We start from the raw sequence: 24,202 nt of genomic DNA, 5'->3' as shown, positions 1-24,202 counted from the left end.
CAAAACACTTATTCCACGTTGTGAATTAGTCCTGTATTAGTCGTAAAAGAATTGAGAGACAGAGAGAGAATATGAGCCATTTGGAATATAGCTCATTAAATATGAAGTACTGTTTAGCATATTCTGAATTTGCGCCGGTCGATTCGTATTCCTTAAGTGTTCACATCTTTTTACCTCTTCAAAGTTTAAGTGGGGACGAACTTCTTTTCCATTTTACCTTTTTTTTTTGGTTCTCGCATTTACGTCTTTGGCCAAAAATTCCAAAAACAAAAAATAAGATAGAATCTAGAATATTCTTTAATTCGTACGCATGTGTGAGTGATTTTTTTTATTTGCCCGCTCTATTGCGTGCTTTGTTCAACGGCTCTACTTGGCACAACTATAATACAAATGAAGATGACGAAAAGTAGTCAACCGAATGCAAAACCACCAAGTGTGCAGTCCATTGAAGCATTCGTTATTCATATAAATAAGATTTTGATGAATATAGTTTATTTTACACTCACTTCGAATAAATGATAACCCTTCGATTTTTTGTTGGATAATTTCTTTTAAATGGATTTACTCTTTGTGACAAAGCATTGACTTGTCGATTTTAATTGTTTTGTCTGAAGCACCAGATATGGCCAAAAAAATATCTGATCAAAATACAGATTGGTTTTCACTTCATTGCTTCAAAAAAAAAGCACTACTGAGCACTACTGAGACTGCATGTTGGGACAAAAAAAAATTCGTTTCTAGTAATATAATTTTGATATAAATGAGATTGATAAAACAACTAATCTTATACATTTTCAATTTAGTTTTCCACAAAATTAGATTTTTCCCTTTTATGGCATCTATTATAATTAAATTTCCTGTGGACACAAATGAATTGTTCTAATACTGCAGAGTAGAAATATTTCAAGTGATGCTGATATAGGTATATATCAAGTAATTGCTGTGCAATTTGATATAAACTTATTCTATTCATTAACTGCTACGTAAAAAGAGTCTCTCTATCTCTCCCTCTCTTGTTTAAAAAGACAGCTTAAAATGCTTAAATAAAAATCTTACATTGTACATCATGTTTCAATGCATCACTCTATTTATGTTCAAATGAAGAGCATTGGAACCTGATTTATAACGCTGAAGTGATAGCCAACTAACAAGTACATATACCGACACATCAACAAAAAAGGACATCCAGGCGCTATCTACATAAAACAAAAACGATTTGTTTCATAATATTTGTATTTAATTTCTCTCAATTGTGAATGTACGGCTTAAGAGCAAAGGGTGACAATTTAGTTCGAAATATATGTAAGTGTGAGACTGAGAACCATGAATTCAAGCCTGAGAACAGCATATTGCAAAGATTCGAACTTATTTCTTTGTTTTTTAATGCAAATTTATGAGATCTTTTGAAGCATGAAACGGTCTAGCAATGTCCTGCTGAATTTTTACAAAGCATGCGACAATATTTGACTTACATGCACGTATTTACACGACCATTATTCCAAAATTTAAAAAAAATGTTTAAGTTGTATTTAAAACAAAAAATCACGAAAGACGTACAATTGCCGAAGCATATCTTGGAAATGACGATTGGAGCGGAGGGTAATCGTCAACATTTTTTCTTCTACAAAAAATGTCTAAGTTTGTAGAATAATAATGTCAATTCCGTTCAATTTTAATGTATGAAGTGGCCAAAAAAAATCTCAACATGGAAGATGATTTTAACATAATTATTTCATCAAGAACATTTCGTCCACAGCTTCTGAGCAGGGGTCCGAGGGGTCTATTTGCCCCTCCTAGAGAGTGGATTTGGAAAATTACCCCTTTACAAATTGAGAAAAATAATCCAAATAATCTTTCGATTTGCTAGGGATTTTCGCCAAAAAAGTGACTTCAAAAAAAAAAAACGAAAAAAGGTAGAGATTTGTATAGAATGGCGAAACTGAAAAATTACCCCTTTACAATTTTGATTTTTTTTTTTTTTTTTTTTGAAATAACCTGCCTTGGAACGCTACCGTCAGAAGCTATGATTTCGTTCTAATGTCCTTTAATTTTATTTATCAACACAAATTGGAGATGGCAAGCATCGTTCTGCTTTTTTTTTTATTCAATTTGCGTTAGTATTTCATTTTGTAATCAAGGGATGCGAAAAATCAAAACAATTTATTAGCTATTTTGCTTTTTCAAGTGGAAAAAAAATAACTGAAACACACTTTGAATTTCAGTTCACATTCGTCATATATCGAGCGTTGGTGGCACTTGAACGTTGTGCAGCATAGCCATAAAATGCTGGAAATATGGTCAGATTTTTTTAAAGCAGACAATTTTGTTTTGTTCACAATTGATACTAAAGATAAAAAGCAAAGAAAACATTAGCAATTGGCGGTGCATTGCGCTCACTAAATCAATTGAATGTTAACTCAATCGCAAATGCTTTGTTTTGTGTGCATCAAGCGTATTCATTCTGGATGCTAAAAAATGTTATATTCAAACATTTCAATGGTGCAAACGTCGCATTGCAAAGCAACAACATTGAAATCCCATGCACCACTGATACTCGGTCTTTTTTCCCTTTTTCCACTCACTCACACGCTCACTTGGTTTCTCTTGTTTGTTGTGAGTACTGTTTCGCGACATTTTTAAAAACGAATTTCTAATTTATTCACGACAATAAAAAAGAATATACACCCAACTCGGTCTAGTCCGAAAAGCTAACGGAAAAGCATTTGTAATTTCTGTCATTTGTAATCGATAACATTGTATGATGATTTTCAGTGTGTAACTGTATCTTGTCAATATACACAAAATGTTTCTACCCTTAAAAAGAATCATACTCGTCATCAATTTAGCTGGGAGCAAAAAATTCGGTCAACTTCCGACATATAGGAAACGAACGGCAATTCTAACTTGTACAATGACGTCGCACAATCAAATAACAATTTCCGCATTTGAGCTGAGCTTATCACAATAATCATTCCTGTTAATCCAAGCGCCAAGGTCACATCGACACACTGTGGTCCGTTCGTTTCACGGAAAAACTAACATCTAAAATGAAACAGTATTTTTTGTAGCAGCGTGTAATTTAAAATGCTGCATAAATAGGCATATAATGTGTATGCCTCGGAAATAAGAGCAAAATGGATAACATTCTTATCAAAAAAAAAAAAAGATTTCTTGAGAGAAGCACAATTTTTTCCGTATTCCTTTTGTTATTTTCGTCTTAGATGATAGGAGTATGATGCTGGATCGCATAGGATGCATCTTTTTTGCGTGGTTTTAATTGTTACAAAACGAACGATATCATTAAAACTTCAATAATTCTGGCATCGCTGACGTCGAATCTCTTTTTTGCAAAAATAAGCACCAACGTAAAAAAAGCTTGTTTTCATTCATTTGTTTCGCTGTAGGTTGGACGGATTTTTGTTTTCAAAATTGTGTGCGCGTGTATGTTTGCCGTGTTTGCACAATTCGATTGAAAACAACATGCATTTTGGTAGCGAACGTACTGAGAGTGTATGGGAGTGAAAAAGAACTTCTAGTTTTATGGCAAACAACAAAAAATGTTGTAAAACGGAATTGACATCAAATACAAGTCGCTGTGTTACCACCTTTTTTCCATTTTTATTTTCATGGCTCTTACTTAAGCACGTTTCTGTGTGCGTTGGATTTCTTTGCTACACCATCTCGGGATTATTTTCCCACTCTTTCTGGCCCTTTCCTTTTTTTTTAGTTCAGTATCAACGTGTATGTGCATGAATGAAGGCACATGCTGACGAATTCCACATAAACACCAAACTAATGCGAAAACTGGAAATCGTTTGTGACATTATAAAGCAAAGCCACTTCTTGCGCGTATGACGTCCGAAACCAATTTCGAATTTTATCGCACAATGTAAAAGCCGATATATCGTAAGTCTGTTCTGACTTATACTTTTTCCCCTTTCTATCTCACTCTCACTTTGGTTCAATCTATTTTAGTTTTTTTCTATAGATATACTATTTGCGCAATCCGTAGTTATGGTGTTGCTATCATATTCGCGCCATCGTCATTGGCTGACACAAAATTATCTATTGCGTCTTTATACTTTCACCAAAAGCCAGGACAGACATTGCATGCATTTTCTCGCTGAATTTCGACATGTAAATGCATTAGGTGTGAACAGATTGGCAACCAGCAATTTTTTAAACAATTTTCCACAAAGATTTTTTTTTTGGGAGGGGGGGCTATTTATTGGGGGTTTTATGAGTTTGTCGACATTTTTTTGGTCAATAAATGTTTTACTTTGTCGTCTAAGTATCGATACCAAAAATACCTTGGTAGCTCTTTTCGCTAGAGCCTAATGAGCATGAATTGGAATGATTTAATGCACTGATAAACCACATACATCGAATAAGGTGACCGGATTTTTCAGACAAATCTCTGTAGTTAAATAGTTTTTTATTTCTTTAATTACATTTTCTTGTCAAGAAATACGCCATTTCATTACGTCAAAAAAAAAAAAATCAAAACCACAAGAAATTCATTTTTCGAAGAATACAATTCGCCAGATACCCTAATTATTTGACTATACTGTATGTAAATCATCAAAATTGGTGCGTTTACACTATTGTCCATTTCAAAGTAGCAGAAGTAAATAAAACTTTTTCACCGATTTTACCGAAAATATTTTCATTGCCAAAAACTTCGAACGTTTAAAACTTGCTGATCAAAGTCAGTTTAAATGAAACGTTATATATTCGAATCAGAGAGATAAAATTAGAGTCGAATTTATAAATCGAAAACGGACGTTTTTGACATGATGCACGTGGAAAATCCGTCAACATTTTCCATAAACGAAACGTTGTAAACGCAACCCTCCCATCAGCATAGGAAAATCCATTCACCGATTTCACCACATTGAGCAATATAGTGTGTGTTTGAGTGTATATATATGCGAGTGTTTGCGCGTGTGTATTATTTGAATTGGATGTCTACTTGGTTGCGCGAACACAGCGACAGATACGTGAATGGTTTCGGTGTGTTTTCACCCTCTGAACCTCTTTTTCATTCCAAATGCGCAATAGAAAAGCATTGGCATCCGTTTGTCTTTGTTTCACATCAGATTTTTTCCTCTACATATCTCATTCACGCCGTAAATAATGTATGCACACGTATATACGAATATAGCTATATGGTGCGCCATCGTGTTTTCCAAATCTATATAAAGCAATATGTACATATATATACATGGTTTCACATATAAGTGTGCGAATCCGAATACACCTCTATTCCCTCGTTCATTCGTATCGCATTGAGCCACAGCACATTTCTATAGCTTCAATCATGTTGGTGAATTTTGAATTGAGTCAGTCCCTTACAAAAAGCTATTGTTTTCGGTCGTTTTTATTATATAACTCTGTCTCCGCGCCATCAGAAAATTAATAACTGAATAAGAATTAAAATCACGCGAAACGAATAAAATAAATAAACAAACTAATTTCAGTGTGTGTGATAGACATCGAAAGTGATAACACAAAACCAAAAAAAAAAACACAAAAATCGTGAATTTATGTTTGCTTAAAACTGTTACCAAGTAAATAGAAACACGGACGACGGCAGGAAATGTCTTGGCACAAAAAAACCAAGATTTTTTAAGTCATCAGATAAACACAATTCTTTTTTCAGTAAATTACAACCAATCAACACTGTAAAAAAGTTTGAATTGTTTTGTTTAAATCGATTGTTTAATAAAAAAAAATTAATCGAAAATCAATTGCAATTCACCGGAGAAAAAATACACATACACATACAAACACACAACTATACAAAAGTTATCCAAAAATCATAAAACGAATTTTTGTTACATCTTACATCAGTTTGTCTGCGAAAGACAAAGAAGAAAATACACCAAAATCACAACAAATCGATAAAAAGTGAGTATTTATGGTTCACATTTATTTTGTCATTGTACGGATTTGATATAGTGAGTTAGTGTCTGTGTCAAACAAAAATTGCAAACAACAATTCATAGTTTGTCAATTTGGTGGATAGATCATACGAAGAGTATCGAATCGCAGGTCATCAGGCAAAAAGTGTTTTCAATTTGATTTATATTAAGTGTCATTTTCTATCTGATTTTGCCACACTCCCTTTCTCTCTCACTCTCGATGGGTGTGTGTGTGTGTGTATGATATATCCTCATTATAGAAAATATGCTGCCTTATTAATATGATTTAAGTTGTTTCCTGTTGATATGAGATTCAAAGATAGAAAAAAAAAATAATCGTAGGTGTTTCATGAACTTTGATATACTCGTTATTTGATTCGATTTTGTATCGAAGTTGATTTCAATTCCGATTTTTATGTGTGTGTATTATAAAAACAAAACAATACGCGCCGATTTGCTGCAAATGTTGATGGATGAATCTAAGCGCATGCAATTCGCAATAAGTTTTACTTGAATGTTTTCGCATTAATCATCATTACTTACATGAATGAAAATGTTGAGACGGAATTGAAAGGCTGTGAATATTGTGAATAATTGAAAATGCACATGATTTGAATTTGCCATGTTTCTTCTAAGTCAAAAAGTTGCCACATCTTTGGTTGGTTTTGCTTGCATTTGCGAAAGCTTTATTGTTGTTTACATATTCCATCTGCTTCTCGGTCGCCATTCTGTGTCCAATGAAATGAGAAGGAAAGTTAGCGTTCAGACCGTTGAATTGATTGCAATTTTCTCAATCAATCAAAATTTGAATCTTTGAGCTTTCTCCCATGTAAGATGATTGAGAATGGGAAAATTGTCGGTTGACTAGTATGTACTATACCGCGCACATGCCAAGCCACCGTGTTCAACTATTTCATGGTGTCTATGGTACACTGTGCAAATGTACCATTACGTTACAACAAAAAACTAGAAGGACTGCTATCGCCAATCGCCTAATGGAACACGAACATATCCCGAAATTCGGTGTGTGATTCTTTTTTCGTTTACGTCTTCGCAACAAATCTTATGTTGGAAAAATTTTCCATCCGCAACTTATATGCCTCTCCGTAAATATATAGATGCATGTGTATGTGTGTGTGAACGCAGAACTGGAGTTTGATATGAATGATGTTGTGGTAGTATATTGGTTTACATTTTAGTGACGTCGTCTTCGTACATTAAATCCGTCGGGAGGTTGAAACTTAAGCAAAAAAAACATTCAACATTTCAATGAATTGCTCCCGCCGATGATTCGGTCATTATTCGACGCAAAATGAAATTGAAATCGAATCAATCGACCGATTAAAGTGAAATTGTTCGATTTATTTTTATATACATATATATATATATATTTGGCTTATCCAGACAATTATTAAAACATTCGAATTAGTGTTCACAGTGATTTCGTGTACAACTATAATTCGAAGAATTTTGAAATGTTTCACATTTTATCACATTACAAATCAATTGATTACTTTGTGTGGTATTTTAGTTTTACGATTGTTTATGCGCATACAGATTTAATCGTCAGACACATTACATCTAAATCAATACTCGTCTTTCTATTTCTCAGGCACATACACATATATATACACCCAGTTTTCCGAATTGATTCATTTTGAGACCAAATTATTACATATAGATGCTTACACAGCAAACACTTACAGATACATTTATTGCGTAAATAAAATTTTTCGTTCAGCATAAATTCCATTTGCTGACAGCAGGACGCAATATAAACATTACATAACCGAAACTATTTTTGTTGAATGCAAATACATCCAACACAAAATAATTGTGTGATTTTGCGAAAAAAAGAGAATCTCCACGTGAAAAGCGTACAGTCGAAAGAAAAAAAATAATTGTGATTGATACACGGCTGGCGTGGTATCAGGGATGTTGGTTGACAAGGTTAAGGGTAACAAAACATTAAATATAATTTAATATATGTTTTATGTATTTCAAAGTTTTGTTGACAACTTGTCATTCGCACACTGTCTGGATACTAGCAATTTTATTAGAAACAACAATTTCAATTTTTATCGATTCAACCGGAGGTTGATTATTTATTTTTAAATCATATGCATACGTTTAACTAAAAGCCAAATTCAAACAAATATTGAATGTGATTCTGATGGTGTGTGTAACCACGAAATGTTGACTATAATTTCTTTTACAACCACAAAACTAATTTGTATCAAAGTCTTTGAACATTTATTTATCATGTTTTGGAGTTTTTTTTTCCTGATGGATCAAATATTTTTCGTTAAGTCATTCTGTGCGATATTTTCGATTTTATTTCATTAATAATCAATGTGCTTGTAAATAATTATACAAATACGCCTCAAAACACTATAAAAATATAACATTAGCCGTTTTAGCGGATTCCTTCTACATATCTGATTTGAAGTTTACACATTTTAACAAGTTTTTTTCATCGATAGATCTAATAAAGAAAATGTGAATAACGCAGAAAATAACTGCAAAACAACTAATATTAGAAAATACCGTAAATACCTGCCAAAAATATGGTTGTTTCTGTGTGTAACACTGTTTATGTCGGTATGTACAGTATTGGAGTAAAATTGTGTTAATCGAATGAAAATCATATGTTTCAGCTGATTTTTCGTGTTCATTTTAAATCTTTGTATTTTTTATGATCTATTGCCAGCCAATATCGATACTATTTCAAACTGAATGAAATAACTTTATGACGGAATATATTTCCGACATTGTAAAATGTAATGCAGTGTGATATTTAAATAGCATAGAATTTTATCCAGTTTATAATTGGATATCGATAAACGATACTAATCGAAGCGAAAAAAAAAGATTGGCACCATTTCCTTTTTCATATCGTCCGTTCTCAATTTTTAACTTTAAAATATATAAAAAAATGTTTCCTTCTATCTAACAATTGTGTCACTTGTTATCTAGAAAATATCAATAAATATGAGCGACTTGACTTTGAAAAGTGATTACAATTGATACGGTCGATGTCACAGTTGTAACAAAAGAACTACTTGGTGCCATAGTCTTAGCATCACTCTGGATGTATCTATGCGAACAACGTTATCATATGATGTTTGATTTTCAATATTTTTTTGATGTGAAGCTTTTGCAAGGGATCGTTGGATTGGGAGTATGAAGAAACTGGGTGCCATATTTTTTGGCAATTATTTCTTCGTCGGAAATCAGTGTTCTTGATTTTTTGCTTTTGCTTTTCCTATGATTTGATATATAGCGAAATGTCCTTGGTCTCGTTCTATTCTTTTGTTGTTCATTTTTTGGCCATTGATTCAATCATAAATTTTGGATTTTCCGTTATTTTATGTTGACGATGGCATTTTTCAAGAATTCGAAGAAAAAAATAAAACATTTCTAATAAATATTTTCACCAACATATACATTTGTCATTTGAATATGACTTTGTATTCATGAATATTTTGGATAATGTTGTTTTTTATTCGTTTTCAATAGAATTATTTAGCACACGCAGCATCTTAACAGACAATTAATTGCCGTCATTAAAGTTTTGATTATTAGTATGTGTGCACTTGCAACCTCTGCTATCGATTATGGACAAAAATCACGCGATCACTATTAAATGTAAGCATGTTCAGTGGTCCACTTAATGTGCAACCTAATTCATATTTGAAAATTATTGCGAGCCATCGGACGATGGAATGGTTGTGTTTCAATGTTTTGATTCCATTGATGATAAAATATGTATTTATTTTTTATGAGATAGTCAATATTGTGAATGGCAGACAGAAAATTACCTGCCGCAAAACAATGAACCCAATGACACTTTTCTCCATTATCTATCGATCTCACTATGTGTGCATATCAGAGGTCGCAACGAGGCCCCGACCAAAACGCCCTACCGATGACCGCCCGAGCCCGACCCGAAAAAGGTTCGGGTCGGGCGGGATTCGGGCCAGATGCTTCGGGTGTTCGGATTGTTCGGATATTTCGGACGTTCGGTATCATGGGCGTCCGAGTCCGATTAGCCCAAAATCGAGTTTTTTTTGGAAATTAATTAGAAAATCTCGCGAAAAACAGAAAAAAATAATTTTATAACCATTTTTTCGGGGAATCACGGGTTTAGGTAAAAAAAATAATTTCGGGTCGTACTCGGGCAAGGACACAGAAAATTCGATCACCAATTTTTTCATCCCGTTGCACTGCATATGGGATATCTTTTTATTTATTGAATTCGGCATCGAAATGGCCAATGGTTGAATCCATTACCATGCTCTATTCATAAAATTTGATTGATTTGCGATTTATTACATCGATAATCATTTTCATGGCATGACCAAATGGTTGTTTGTATTCATCTCTCATAAATGTCAAAGGTAATTTTATTCAACCAATTCAGATCAGTGTTTTTCGAGCGAAACATCATTTATACGAAAAATTCAGGTGAAAAGTGTCGATGAATGAAAAACGCGATGCATGATAACTAACGTTCGTAAAATTGATTCACTGATGTCAGTTCAGTGGAAATTGAAGTGAGCGAATGAAATTCAGTGCGGACCTTACTTACATTCACTCATTTATTCATCTCTGTTTGATTCATTTAAATCTAAAAATGGTTCGTCATTAAAAAAATGTGCAAACAGTGCAAATTGCACAATATTTTGTTGTTACTATTTTGTATCGTATTTCGATCTAAATTTAGGTTTTAAATCCATTTTTATTTTTAATTGGAGGGTGCCGCATATAAATATCTATATATGTGAGCGCATCACATTGACTTAATTCCGTTTGAGGCATTACTTCATTTGCATACAAATGAAGATGCGATATACTCTGACCCGATATCGACTGTACTGTAAATATACGTGGCTCTAAAAATATCCATGACCACTATTTGCATAGAAAAACCAGTGTGTCTTCCGTTTTGGTCATACAACCGAATTCACGTGAAATATCGATATTTTTTTTCTTTAGCACAAACTATAAGCTATATACACATAAATCACCCCGAACGGATGAAAGTGAAGCAAAAGAAGAGAAAATAAAGTGTAAATTACATTTGGTCTAGCGCCGCCTTTTATCGTTGACATTGGATGTGGAAAAGTAGATTTTGATAACATAGTAAAGGAAACAAACATATTAATATAAGCTTGCATTTTCCACTTTTCAAACGAAAAATTCAATTGCCTGCAAAATACCAACAGACAAAAAAAAGAGTATTCATGTTGAATTTTGTACAATTTTTTCACTGCAATTTCCACTCAGTACCAACATAACAATTCCTTAGAGTGAAGACATTTCGTAGCGTATGGAGAATAATGCCATTTCTAAGTAATTAAATTCTGGCCGTATTGCCATATATTCGCCATATTTAAAACATGTGCACCATACGACCACTATCGCATTTATGTTTTTTTATAGATTTATTATTGACGTTTTCGTATCGTTTAAAATTGAAATAAATTATTACAAAAGCCGCTTAGAACGTCATATTTATAAAATAACTATTCGTATTGACAAAAGGCACAATTAGACTTTGTTATACAAACACAGAATGCATCAAAATTGTATTTATAATCAAAATGAACAAGAATAGAAGAAAAAAATTAACGCTGGAGTATTGATTTGTTTACCTGAATATGATGTTTGTATGGCATTTGTTTTATTTTTTGTTTTCAGCTTTGTTTCTTACTGTTTCTCCCCGCGCACGTCTCAATTCCCAATTTTCATTTCCTTTACTCGTTTCCACCATAGAGTGAAATAATCAAAAGAACACATGGTGTCTGGTTGCGAATAAATGCATTTTCAATAATAGTGATGTGTGAAGAACACGAACAGCCAGATTTCGGTGTTGTAAAGTATCCAGTTTTTCCCTCTTACCCACTGTATATTACCTTCGCCATGCTCAATGTCGGCCTTGTCGCGTACACATATATGTTTGGCATTGTGTACAGTGGCTTTTGTTCCATCTTATGCATATATTTTTTTCTCTACGTGCCTCTTTTTGCTGTTTTTGTCGAACGCGGCAATTTCGGTATCGCGCCTCAATATAACGCTTTGCAAATCAAGTCACATAATATACTAGCACAAAGACATCGTTTGAATTCGTTGTATATTTGTGGATTGATGTCTGTTTTTAGATGTGTATAAGACTGAGTTTTAGTTGCAAAATGTTATGTGATGTCACTAAAACAAATGTACACATTGTTTTAATTGAATTCATATATAATTGATGATCACATTCTTCATTTTAAATTTAAAAATGAAGGAAATCAAAGAAAATTACTATTTTATCTTGTTATTTTCTAATGAAGAAAATCCTTAATAATAAGCATGTATACCGATGTTTTTGATACTTAATTCGCTTGTTTTTCTCCTTGTTCGCATAATCCACGGCAATAGTACACATCAATGTTTAACTACGCATATTTTGCTTCTTCTCATTCTCACACAATTTATTTAGCATGATACTTGGTACTGCTACTGCTGTCACACAGATGGCAAAGAAAATATGATAAATTGCGTGTTATTTTCGGAATCTCATTCAATGAATTGCCGGAATCACATTGCTATATATATTGTGTGTATTCTGCACGAATGGACCGTAACTCTGAGGCATTTTTGGATGGAAATGTGTATCCTTGTTAAACATACATGGGCACGGAGAAAATTTAAGGAAAGGGGATCCATCCGCCAAACAAAATCCTAGCAAATCGAAAGAAATTTTCTCTCGGAAATCGGTAGCAAAAATTGATTTCTTTTAGATCACTATTAGCAAATTGATAGGATTTCTGTCTACCTCACAATTTGAATAGCAGAAAAAAGTTTTTCACTTACTTGTGAAAAACCCCTTACAAATCGTGGGATTTATCGCTCGGCTTGGGCCTTGGGGGTTAAATGCAAGTATTCACATTTTAAGATTTTTTTCCCAAATATTGTCCTCTGCTTCTTCAACATTGGGCATGCATACAAAATACAAACATTGATTTTGATTTGAACTAATCGGAAATGGATAAACGTACGCCTTTTTAATGATGGTCCGATAATTATTTGCTGAGTAAATAGACGGAATATTTATCCGGAGCATAATCGATGAAGATAGAGATAGAGAGCGAGAGGGAAGCGAGAATGAATCAATTCGAGAGAAAGGTCATGGTTTGAAGGTGTGTTTGTATGTGTATTGGTTTCAATTGATTACATTTTCCATTTAAAAAAAAGATAGCTTGTCACCGCAGAATATAAACAAATAGGTGCATTTTTAGTCAACGATGTTTCGAATTTCATAAGTTCGAATCAGGAACAAGAATGCAAATGATTTTTCTTTTTATAATTAAATTTCAAAGTGTGCCATATCAGTTTTTAACTTTATTAAGGTTTTACTGCAGCAATACTGCAATCAATGTCATACTTATACATAGTCGCATCAGAACAAGTGATTATATTTGCCACTTTTGTATATATTTCTCCCACTCTCTACCTCTCTCTCAAGCAGTCACTCACTCGATTGCCCTCAAACAATACGTATGTTTAAAGTCGGGGCCAAATTCCTCGTTTCACAAGAATCTAGTCACATCAAATGAATAATTAATTTGCACACATTCATGTGAAAGGAGAAATTCCATTATGTGGCTCACTGGCCAATGTGATGAGCAATTATCATCGATTGCTATGACAACGATGGCATTTCGATGCAAATATCTGTGCCTGTCATGTATATTTTTTTTTGTTTCATACATTTAAATATTGGCCATGAATTTATGAGACGACCTAGACCAAAAATAAACGGACTTATTATATTCGAAATGAGAAAAATCTACCCGAATGTTTATTTAGTTGATATGATGGCAACAGAAGAGGAAGACATCGAATCGAAGAAAAGCAAATATGTACTTATAACATTGGTTGTGTGTGTGCATGCGATCAGAGAATGCGTATAAATTAAACTTTGTGCGAAGGAAGTTTCAATGAAAGGAATGAGCGCGCGTGCAAACATACACAATGAAGGATAAAGTGATGGCAGCCAAAAATTTGGCTTTAATTTATGGGGTTCCATAATTATTCGCACAAATTGAATATTGTGTATGTGAATTTTGAAGACAAAAACAAAATATTCGTAAAGAGTTGCGTCGATGTGCATTTTCACTGACTTTATTTCACAAATTGAACAGGGCTTTTTATTCGGCTTCGACTTTTCGTGTTAAACTTCTTAATTCGACAACAATAAAACACATGATAAAATATAACATAACATGCATAATACAACATACATAATTGAATTTTTCTTTTCTTTGATTTTTTTTTTCATTTCAGACACACGAAAAACGGCGAACACATTTTGGCAAAAACTGGGTAGGAGAAGAAAAAATCCGAAAGACCGCCGACGACGACGAAAATTCGGACCGCAATTCAATTCGTTTGAAAAGCGTCGAAATTATGACGGCCAAATTGGAATCGATAAATGGCCCAAGGAATGGTCATGAAATGGCACCACTTAATACACGTGCTCGCGGCGATGGTACACATGGCGTAACAATCGTTTTATCAGCATCACAACGGAATTCAATTGCATCAAATAATGGTTCGGTATGCGGACGAAATGGTGGCGGTGATGATGATCGAGCCGCGTGGTCGGGAAAAATGCAATTTTTCCTCAGTATTATTGGTTATTCAGTTGGTTTAGGAAACATTTGGCGATTTCCATATCTGTGCCAACAAAACGGTGGCGGTAAGTTGATTTTTTTTTCATTGACTTATGCGCATACAAAATTACCTTCAATAAAATGAATAATGGTCAATTGAATTTGAACTCATTTCAACATGAATGCAAACGAAATCGATTTTAGTGCCAAAATAAAACCAGCACACATCGTTTATAAAATTTTAAGTTTTTATTTTCTGTGAATTTTTGACCTTGTTCTTAATGAAGACAAATTGCTTGGATTGTAAAGGAAAAAAAGTTGCGTTTGCAAAAGGAGGTGAAAATAAATGGAACTATGTGTGCCTTAACTGACGAGAGAGAGAGAAAATGTAATATTGTTAATGCGGTTGACGAGTGCGTCCACATTATTCTAAGTATTTCGTGTGATACAATAGTTTTTTTTTGCTCTTTTTGAAACTCCCGTGTCACTGAAAAAATGTTGAAGAACTACAAATACAATTGAATTAAAAAAAAAAAAACAATAATAACAATCGATGTGTTGCCATGGAATTGATTTAAATAATATGTACTTTTTGAAACAATTTCATCGACTGAAGGATCCGTACTGTTCGCGGGTTGACTATGGCCCGGCATCTCAAGCAAAGCAACAAATATGTTAGTTTGAAGACCTTTTGATGCGAGTCTCTATAATTTTAATTGGAAGCTATGCATATAATTTACATTCAGTTTGACACTGAAATGACTAAAAAGTTACAGTTTTCATTAGTAACATTTATAAAAAGGTTTCATATTTCCTCCTCAAGTTAACGCAACGTCACCGTTATTTTTGCGTTGTAAATTTTATTATTTATTGAAAAATTACTTTTAACTGACCTTGAACATTAAATACAAAACTTGTAATAAGAATTAAGTGATTGTTTTCAATAAAAATGCCAGATTGTTTTTCGATATTTTATTGAAATCCTTGAGACTTATTCGAAAACGCGAAACGAGAGGCAATCTGTTTCTTGAGTTTTATGTATTCTTTTTATAATAACTATATTCAATTATCGCATTCAGTTTATTATGGATAATTTTAATTTGCGTATGTATACATGTTTCTATGCATCTGAATCTAGATCCAAACGATTTTCGAGCATTAAACGAAAATCATTTGGGAATTTTCATAGATTTTAAGCTATATCTCAAACAAGATTGAACTTGTGCTCGATGTTAAATGGCCACAAATCAAAAGTGCGCCTCATCTTATTTTTTAACAAATTGGATATTTAAGATGAGTCGTTGATAACAATTGACTTGAGATATCATTCAAAGAAATATCGGATCCATGAATTTCGAATTCTTTGACTATAGATATATCTTCGACTTGAAAATGTTTTATAAATCGGGCACTTGATTTTTTGTTTTTATAAATATAAAGATATATATTTTTTCGTTTATTAAGTCTAAAAAAATTTTCCACTGTTCCGAATTTAAATGAAAATAGCAAATGATTCAAACTCGTTTGAAGAAAAGAACATTCGTTACCATATAATATTCGAAAATGAAATAGAATTTTATAGATTGATCATGAACTGAGCTTTCAGTGTGTATTTTTTTTATGTATGTTAACTTCAATTTAATGGAAAATGGTCATTTCAAACGAAATTGACTCGTTGCCCGTGTGTGTAACGATTTCAGATGTTTCGTCTAACAAGATAAAATATCCATTTTCGTCTACAATAAACTGTGTCTGTGCTTGTGTTATTCTGTATAAATAAATACCAATGGATGATGTGATGGAATATAATGTAAAGCTTTCACAAATAATTTCCAATGAAATTTTTCCAAAAACACTGTGCGGAATCATGACGGTGGTTGATTTCTTAAATTAACGAAAGATAAATGTGAAAAGTTCAAGAGCATATTCACTGGTTGTTAAGTTGTTGATACCTTATGTGTGACCGATTAGATTGAGTTTGTTCATCGTTGCCGATGTATTCGTCGATGATTGAATGACAAACAGAAATAGATGGAAAGAGTAAGCAACAAATCAATTTAATACCTGTGTCGCTGCTTTTTTTTTCATTGCTTTTACCAAAGTTTTCTTCTTTTTTCTATCGTTCGAGTGTTTCGATTTCGATGACACAAACTGAAAACGGATAATCATTCATGTTTGTTTACATACAAAACTCATTTACAACTCGAGTTATAAACATGTCAGCGCATCAATAGTGCGACCGATTGATGAATGCATAAATCATTAAATACGAAAATATTTGTTTTGTGTTGTGGTTTTAGTTTGTCCAATATCTTTAACCATCTACTTCGTTTTTAATGTTATTGAAGTAAAAAATAAAATGAATTCATATGAATGGAAAAATCACGTGAAATTAATATATCCAAATTGAGCTTTTCCAACACAAAATCATCCATTGCCTGGCATAAGTTTACGGTCGATTTTGGGGTCGGATTTATGCGTAGTTTCAGTCATATTCAACGTCACCAATGGAAAAAAAATGCAATTAGCATGATATAAAAGCAGACAATATATTTAGCTGTCGTCACCTGGATATTTCAGCTCATCTGGATATCTTCAGCAGATGATACAAAGTGAAAACAATATTGTTATAGGTATATAAGCTTGCTATATACTGGTATTACTATAACAATCGATTCTATTGTTTTCACTTCGCATCATCTGCTGACGGCATCCAGATGAGCTGAAATATCCAGATGATGGCAGCTAAATATATTGTCTGTATAAAAGTTGATTCGATTCATAGTCACTAGTATTGCACTTTTTTCAATAAATTTTACTCACCTATAAAGGTACGAGATGTACACGGTGCAGTTGTACGACTATCCCAATGATCCACAATTTGATTCATCAAAACCCAATTATTATCTAATTATCTCTAATCTTAATACTAAATGACGTCGGCGTTTGTTCATTAATTATCAAGCATATGCCAAATGTCTTCGCCGATATCCGCCACGTTGTACCACTCGTCGTGATACTCATAGAACCATTCGTCGTACCAATTGTCATCTTCGTCGGCTGTTTTATCATGTGGCTGGACATGAGGTAGTGGTCGTTGACGCTTTAGTGATGGATGGATTTCTTCATCAAAATTCTCACAATGGCCTATCATTGAAACCACAACGAACTATAAACTAAACGTAGTTGCGGCAGTTTTGGATATGCAGCAATTGGCTGAACGACATTGTTTGGCTGAGCAGCTTTTTCTATTCGCTTTCGTTTTCTTACGTTGTTATTTTGTGAATGTTCTGTTATTTTAAAATAAAAACGGAAGCAACCCCCAAAAATCACACGAAAGATAGATCGAACTATGATCAATGTCAATGTATAACAAAGTGCGGTTTAAATATGAATTCAATTTTCATTATTTTTCGGAATCAGTTTATACTTGTTTGTTTTGACTACCACAATAAACTCCGTTTTGGTTAAACAATCTCTCACAATTTATGGACAAATTAATAAAAAAACAAATCATAAAAAAGAACATATTGTGGATGAAAATGTACACACATTATATAGTCTATCACGTTATCACTAGCTTGAGGCCAAAATGTCTTTCTTTTCGAAAAAGAAAATGAGACTCCTTTGCCCCCTCCTCTCTCTCTCTCTCTCTCGTTTAAGAAACATTGTGTGGCATACATTCATATTCAATATCAGGTGGTCGATCTAGTCTTCGAATAATCAAGCGCGCAAAAAATGGCCAAAAGCATTGAGTGCGCGTGCATATCCAAAAATAGTGTATTTGACCCTGTAGATATAAGATCGTATTGTTGGTAATAATTCGTGTAATGTTTTTCAAATTGTTGTGGCGTTTTTCTTTTTCTTTGCAGGTGCATTTCTGATACCATTTTTTGTGATGTTGATATTGGAGGGGATTCCATTGTTTTTGATTGAATTGGGTATTGGTCAGCGAATGCGATTGGGTTCATTAGGCGTTTGGAATACAATACATCCGTGGCTGGGTGGCATCGGGATATCATCCTGTATTGTCACATTGTTTGTAACACTTTACTATAATGTTGTGATTACCTGGTGCTTTTTCTACTTGCTCAATAGTTTTCGGGTAATGTATATTTATATACTTTTGGGCGTTCGTTGTTAAACAACAATTTAAAATGCTTTTAACAAAAAAAGAAAGCATGTTCAAAACATACAATACAACGGAAAAACAAACATTCTATTTCTGCTTGAGTATGCCCAAGGCATTGATTCAATTTGGTTGTGTGTTTTTTTTAAATTATAAATGTTTTCTTTCTTAAACGTCTTTGTTGCCTTTGCAATGTTTGACTTCTATTTTGAATTGTTTACGCTGTCTGAAGTGTTTTTCCGGTAAATTTTCTCAAGCCTCTCGTCATATAGCTTATTTCATAAATTTTGTTTTCGTTGTGTCCTTCAATGTATAGATATAGAAAAATAATAAGACCAAAAAATGTGAAAATTGGCGAAAACGATAAAATCTGATTTTATTAAGTGGGATTGAACTCATTAAGCCTTAAGAGGGTTTTTGGAGAGTCCCTCCTATTGTTAAGAGCAACAAATGTTTTTATTTTCTTTAGTAACTAGTTTATTTTGTATCATATTTTCATTTGTATTATTTAGATTGAATTGCCGTGGGCCAAATGCCCGTTATTCAACGAAACAACCACTGAACCGGAATGTAAATCGTCCACAACATACTTTTGGTATCACACAACGCTTGACGCATCACCGTCAATGGAAGATAGTGGCGGTTTAAAATGGTGGATTGTGCTTTGTTTGTTTGCCGCATGGGCAATTGTTTTTTTGATTGTGATGAAAGGCATTCAAAGTTCGGGAAATGTAAGTGTGATGGCTATTTATGGTTGTTGTATATCAATTGATTAATATCACATTTTCTTCATTTTATGTTAGATTGTGTGGTTCACATCATTGTTTCCGTATATTGTGTTGACAATATTCTTCATTCGTGGAATAACGTTAGAAGGAGCGAGTGAAGGTTTGGCCCACATGTTAAAGCCAGATGTGAAGAAATTATTAAAACCGATGGTTTGGCTGGATGCGGCGACACAAGTTTTTTATTCATTTGGTTTGGCATTTGGTTCATTGATTGCATTTGGAAGTTACAATACACCGAAAAACCATTGCGTTCGTGACGTTTTATTGGTTTCCTTTTGTAATGCATTCACTGCCATTTATGCGAGCGTTGTCATATTTTCGATATTAGGATTTAAGGCCACTACCGATTTAGCACGGTGTGAAAAAACGTAAGTTACGATTTATCACTTTCTTTAAATTAAATGTTTGTGCTAATATATAGATTGTATTTTGACTATATAGAAATATGCAAATACTATTCCATAATGGAGCGTTGGAAGCATCAAATGTAACACATTCAATTTACCTTGATGCAATGAGTAAATTGAATAAATCGGACGAAATGAAATGGGGTGTATCACCCAATTGTACGATCGAGTATCAGTTGAGTGAGGCGGCCGAAGGTACCGGTTTGGCATTCATTGTATTTACGCAGGCCATTGTGAATCTACCGGGTGCACCATTTTGGGCGGTGCTGTTCTTCACAATGTTACTATCGTTGGGTCTTGGATCACAAATTGGTCTTCTGGAGGGAATGTTGTGCACACTATTCGACATCGATATATTCAAACGACTACGGAAACAATATGTAACTGGTATGAATCATCTAAAATAATCGTCATATTAGGAGGGGGGATTGACATAGTTATGCTAATCGCTTTCCGTTATTATTATTTTTCGTCTATGTGTTCGCTTCAGCAACGGTATGTCTGTTCTGTTTTATCGTCGGTCTAATTTTCTGTACGGGCGCTGGTGAATATTGGTTGAAAATGTTTGATTCATTTGCTGGCACCATCGGCTTGGTCGTGATTGCTTTGATGGAAATGATCTCTGTGATTTACATATACGGACACGAAAAGTATGAACCTTCAATTTTAATTTAACATTATGCAGCGTTTGAATTGATTTTAATGGAATGATTTTTATTATTCAAGATTTAGCGAAGATATTTACCAAATGACCGGCTATCGTCCGGGCTTGTATTGGCAATGGACATGGCGATATATTGGGCCAGCCATCATGTTTTGCATTCTGATATCTTCAATTGTGTGCTTAGCAATTGACAAACCCACATACAGTGCGTACAGTCCAGCAGAGGTATGGATCTTTTTTTCGCATCAATTTTTTTTTCTTCATTACAAACTCAAAAGTCATAAACGACGTTTTATTGCACATTTTCAGTCGACTACTATACCAACCGAATATCCCAGTTGGGTTATGGGCATTGGTGTGTCAATGATAATAGCTGGAGTTCTGCCAATACCACTTGTTTATCTATTGCGACGCTTCCAAATACTTAAAGTTGACTTGGACATACATCAAGGTTCAATTCGAAGGAATGAAACAACCGCTTCAACAAAGCAAATGATGGACGACGATGATGTAAGTAAAAATGTTATTCTTTGTTCCCAATCAATTTTTTGTTTTCAGTTTGTAAAAAATCGGTTTAAAATATGTCTGTGTGTTATTTGTTTAATTTAACTAAACTCACTGACTAACCTGACCGTAATTTATTTATTTATTTATTTTTACACATTTTTGTTAAACGACAAACAATTATATAAAAACACTCATTTAAATTATTGTGTTTGATGCACGCCAACAAAATCGAACCAAAAACCAAAATAGGTGATTAGTCCTGATTTACCGCCAACCGATTCACTAGCAACACGGTTTACAATCGGGGATTTCGATGTAAGTTTTACTTCGGATGTGGACCATGAATCTTGAATTTTCTTCTTTCTATCTGTGTGTTTTATGTATTCATCATGCTTTATTTTTTTGCTCATCATAAATTTTTGTTTCTGTCATTTTTATGTTTGAATTCAAATCAAATTTGGCTCTTTTGTTTAAAAAAAAAACATGCCATGGAAATTTTTATCTATTTTTTCGTTGTAATTTTATTTCATTTTTCTTCTCTGTAACTTTGTTGATTCTCAATTCAAACACACATTTTTAGTGGATTCGGATCTGTTTCGTTTTTGATTCGGGCCTCTTTTAATGCGAATTGCGATTGAAATCAAAGTGACAGTGACCAATTTTCATTCCATTTACTAAAAATCATTGCTAATGTGATTTCTATCTCATCTTCTTCTTTTTTCCATGCATTTCTTCCTATGTTGTTCTGCATCATGTCTTTGTCTGTGTAAAAACAAAAATTACAAAAAAAAATATTTTAAATCATGCGCTAAAGATCTAATTTTCTCACTCCAGAAATAAAATACCGAAAGCAAACAAAACAAAAAATCAAATCCATATATAAATGACACAAATACAAAAAAACACCACAAAAAATAATATACACTTACACCTCCTCCCGAAAGTAAAATTGACAAAAAACACAAGCGAAGTATGATACAAACAAACTGAAACCAATTACACACACAAATATATACACACACACACACTCGTTGTTGTGCTCACCTCCACACCAATTTCGGCCAATTGCTTCATCAAAACCATTGATCAACCCACATATATAAATATCCATGTTCACGATCGCGAGACACCCGACCCCTTCCCCCCCAGAGATATATGAGAGTGTAAACTGTAACCGATCATCGCTAGAGTGAATATGAAGTAAGATTGAGCGCGTGCATTCTTTTTCACACTACGGAACCGACCAAAAAAAAATGAACAATCATCATGGTAACTAAGTGCGGAAGGTATACAAAAATGAAACATGCACAGAAGGATATGGAAAACGACGAAAAAGAAACAACCGGTAACTAATTTTGTTTCATGTGCACGAATTTTGCATATTGCGCGTGGCGAAACAAATCAAAATTTACATATTCGCTGTCGTTCAATCTGATGTTCTTTGCATGATTATGAAAATTCATTATAAAATCCAGCATAATTTTGATTTTATTGAATATTTTCTTTACTTCAATGAAGAGAATTTTGAACTATCTCCTATTTAAAAAAAAAAGAAGAGTCATTTGTTATTATGCTGAATTTTATTTTGTGAAATTTTTCGTTAAATTTCCCTGCAAATTGATGCGAACAAAACGACCCACAACATCGGTGGTGCGACAACGTCACGCAAATTTTATTTATTTTCACTTTATGTTCAGTTTCTAATATTTTTGACCGCTCACACACAAACTCACCCGTTATAATCTGACTGACTGACTCAACTAATTTACTTAATTTGGCTTATATTTTATTATCCACTGCCACCGTAGTGTGCCGAACAAAAATTACACTTGTAGATTGTATAAGATTTTGTTTTTGCGTTTATTTTTAGTTCAGTGAAGATTGCCTTGTTGGCTTAAATCTATCTTAATCCATTCAAAGAATTATTGAAAAGAGAACGTAGTTAATAGATTAACTTAATACACCAACACCAATGAAGCTTTGATTTCATTTGTTGTACGATGATAATATCATTTTATTGTTTGCATTTTGGAATCTAGGATGAAGAATTCAATGGAGATTTCCAACGAGTATCAGCTCGAAGCGACTCAGACGACGATGATGATGACGATTTGCCACCCATGATCGGCAAACTCAATATGATACGCAATCATTCACCGTTGAAGGCAACCAAAAATGTATACTAAACACTCACACCATTCCGATTAACACTTTAGGCCGTAACGTGTGTGAAATCATCAGACGAACAATCGAAAATTATGGAAAGTTTACAAAGCTGGAAATAACATCAGTGGTAGAATTGAAATACATCTCTCCCGATTTTCAGACGGGTTTTTTGCTCCAAACTGCTTAACAATCGACCCCCAGTTCCTGCAGATCATACCCACAACAAATAATCTTACTTTGAATAGATAATGTTACTGAAAAGTATTGGAAATAAACAAAATTTACGTTGTGAATGTAAAATGTTCATCCCATTACATAATTTAGACTCACAATTTAGTTAAAACGGATTCAAAAAATAATTTTTTAAAAAGATATTATATTTTTAAAAAAATCCACCCATACACGCAAACAAACTCTCATTGACAAGGAATAACAGAAAATAGTCCAAACAAAAAAAAATACATCAAAAAAATTATCAATTATGATAAGACAGATAAATAAAAAAAAATGTGAGATAGAAAATCTAGAATTTAACTTTAATTGATAAGTTAGATTAGTGAATGTTATTTGTGACAAAAAAACCCAACAAAACATAATGAGAGCAAAACTAGACGTTATTTCCATGTTTCCCATGGATGGTATTCATTCAGATACGGCCAAGCGAAACATTTAACCGTGGTTTTTTATTGCCTTTTTTTGATTTCCAATCAATTTTGAGAATATCCGAAAAAAAACATTAACATCATTCACTGGCTGGAACATTCAAAAAATTGACAACACTTTTTTTTCGGTTTGGAATTATGTAAAAAGAAATTAGTAAGCACATACATTTTGACATCACCTTTTCGTTTTGCCATTCATATTGATCAGATAGATTATAAGAAATGGGGTACTTTTTTTTGTTCTAGCATGGAATATTCAAAATTGAATTTAGACCAGTTTCAATATCTAATT

The 24,202-nt window shown here is 33.3% G+C and overlaps 1 protein-coding gene across 4 annotated transcripts; it reads left to right on the top strand.

Annotated features, from left to right (window-relative positions):
- The first annotated feature begins 5,338 nt into the window (after nt 1–5,338).
- On the top strand, nt 5,339–24,196 carry LOC116340219 (sodium-dependent neutral amino acid transporter B(0)AT3). 4 transcript variants are annotated; one of them, XR_004201063.1, is made up of 12 exons: nt 5,339–5,910; nt 14,259–14,673; nt 18,460–18,692; nt 19,229–19,447; nt 19,520–19,872; nt 19,946–20,298; nt 20,402–20,561; nt 20,638–20,800; nt 20,885–21,085; nt 21,332–21,397; nt 21,897–22,427; nt 23,122–23,235. XR_004201063.1 is itself a non-coding variant. In XM_031766573.1 (11 exons), exons 2-11 carry the CDS (start codon nt 14,382–14,384, stop codon nt 21,920–21,922), a joined length of 2,046 nt encoding a protein of 681 aa, XP_031622433.1. In that variant the 5' UTR covers nt 5,339–5,910; nt 14,259–14,381; the 3' UTR covers nt 21,923–21,942. The 4 variants fall into 4 exon arrangements, 3 of the variants coding, with proteins under 3 accessions (XP_031622433.1, XP_031622432.1, XP_031622431.1); XM_031766573.1 differs by lacking the exon at nt 23,122–23,235 and having other exon boundaries at nt 21,917–21,942; XM_031766571.1 differs by lacking the exon at nt 21,897–22,427 and having other exon boundaries at nt 5,340–5,910; nt 23,122–24,196.
- Nucleotides 24,197–24,202: the final 6 nt, after the last annotated feature.

The sequence above is a fragment of the Contarinia nasturtii genome, unplaced genomic scaffold, assembly GCF_009176525.2.
Source record: "Contarinia nasturtii isolate CC-2019 unplaced genomic scaffold, AAFC_CNas_1.1 Cnas_scaffold_630, whole genome shotgun sequence".
Taxonomy (NCBI): domain Eukaryota; kingdom Metazoa; phylum Arthropoda; class Insecta; order Diptera; family Cecidomyiidae; genus Contarinia; species Contarinia nasturtii.
This window is presented reverse-complemented; position numbering and strand designations above follow the sequence as displayed.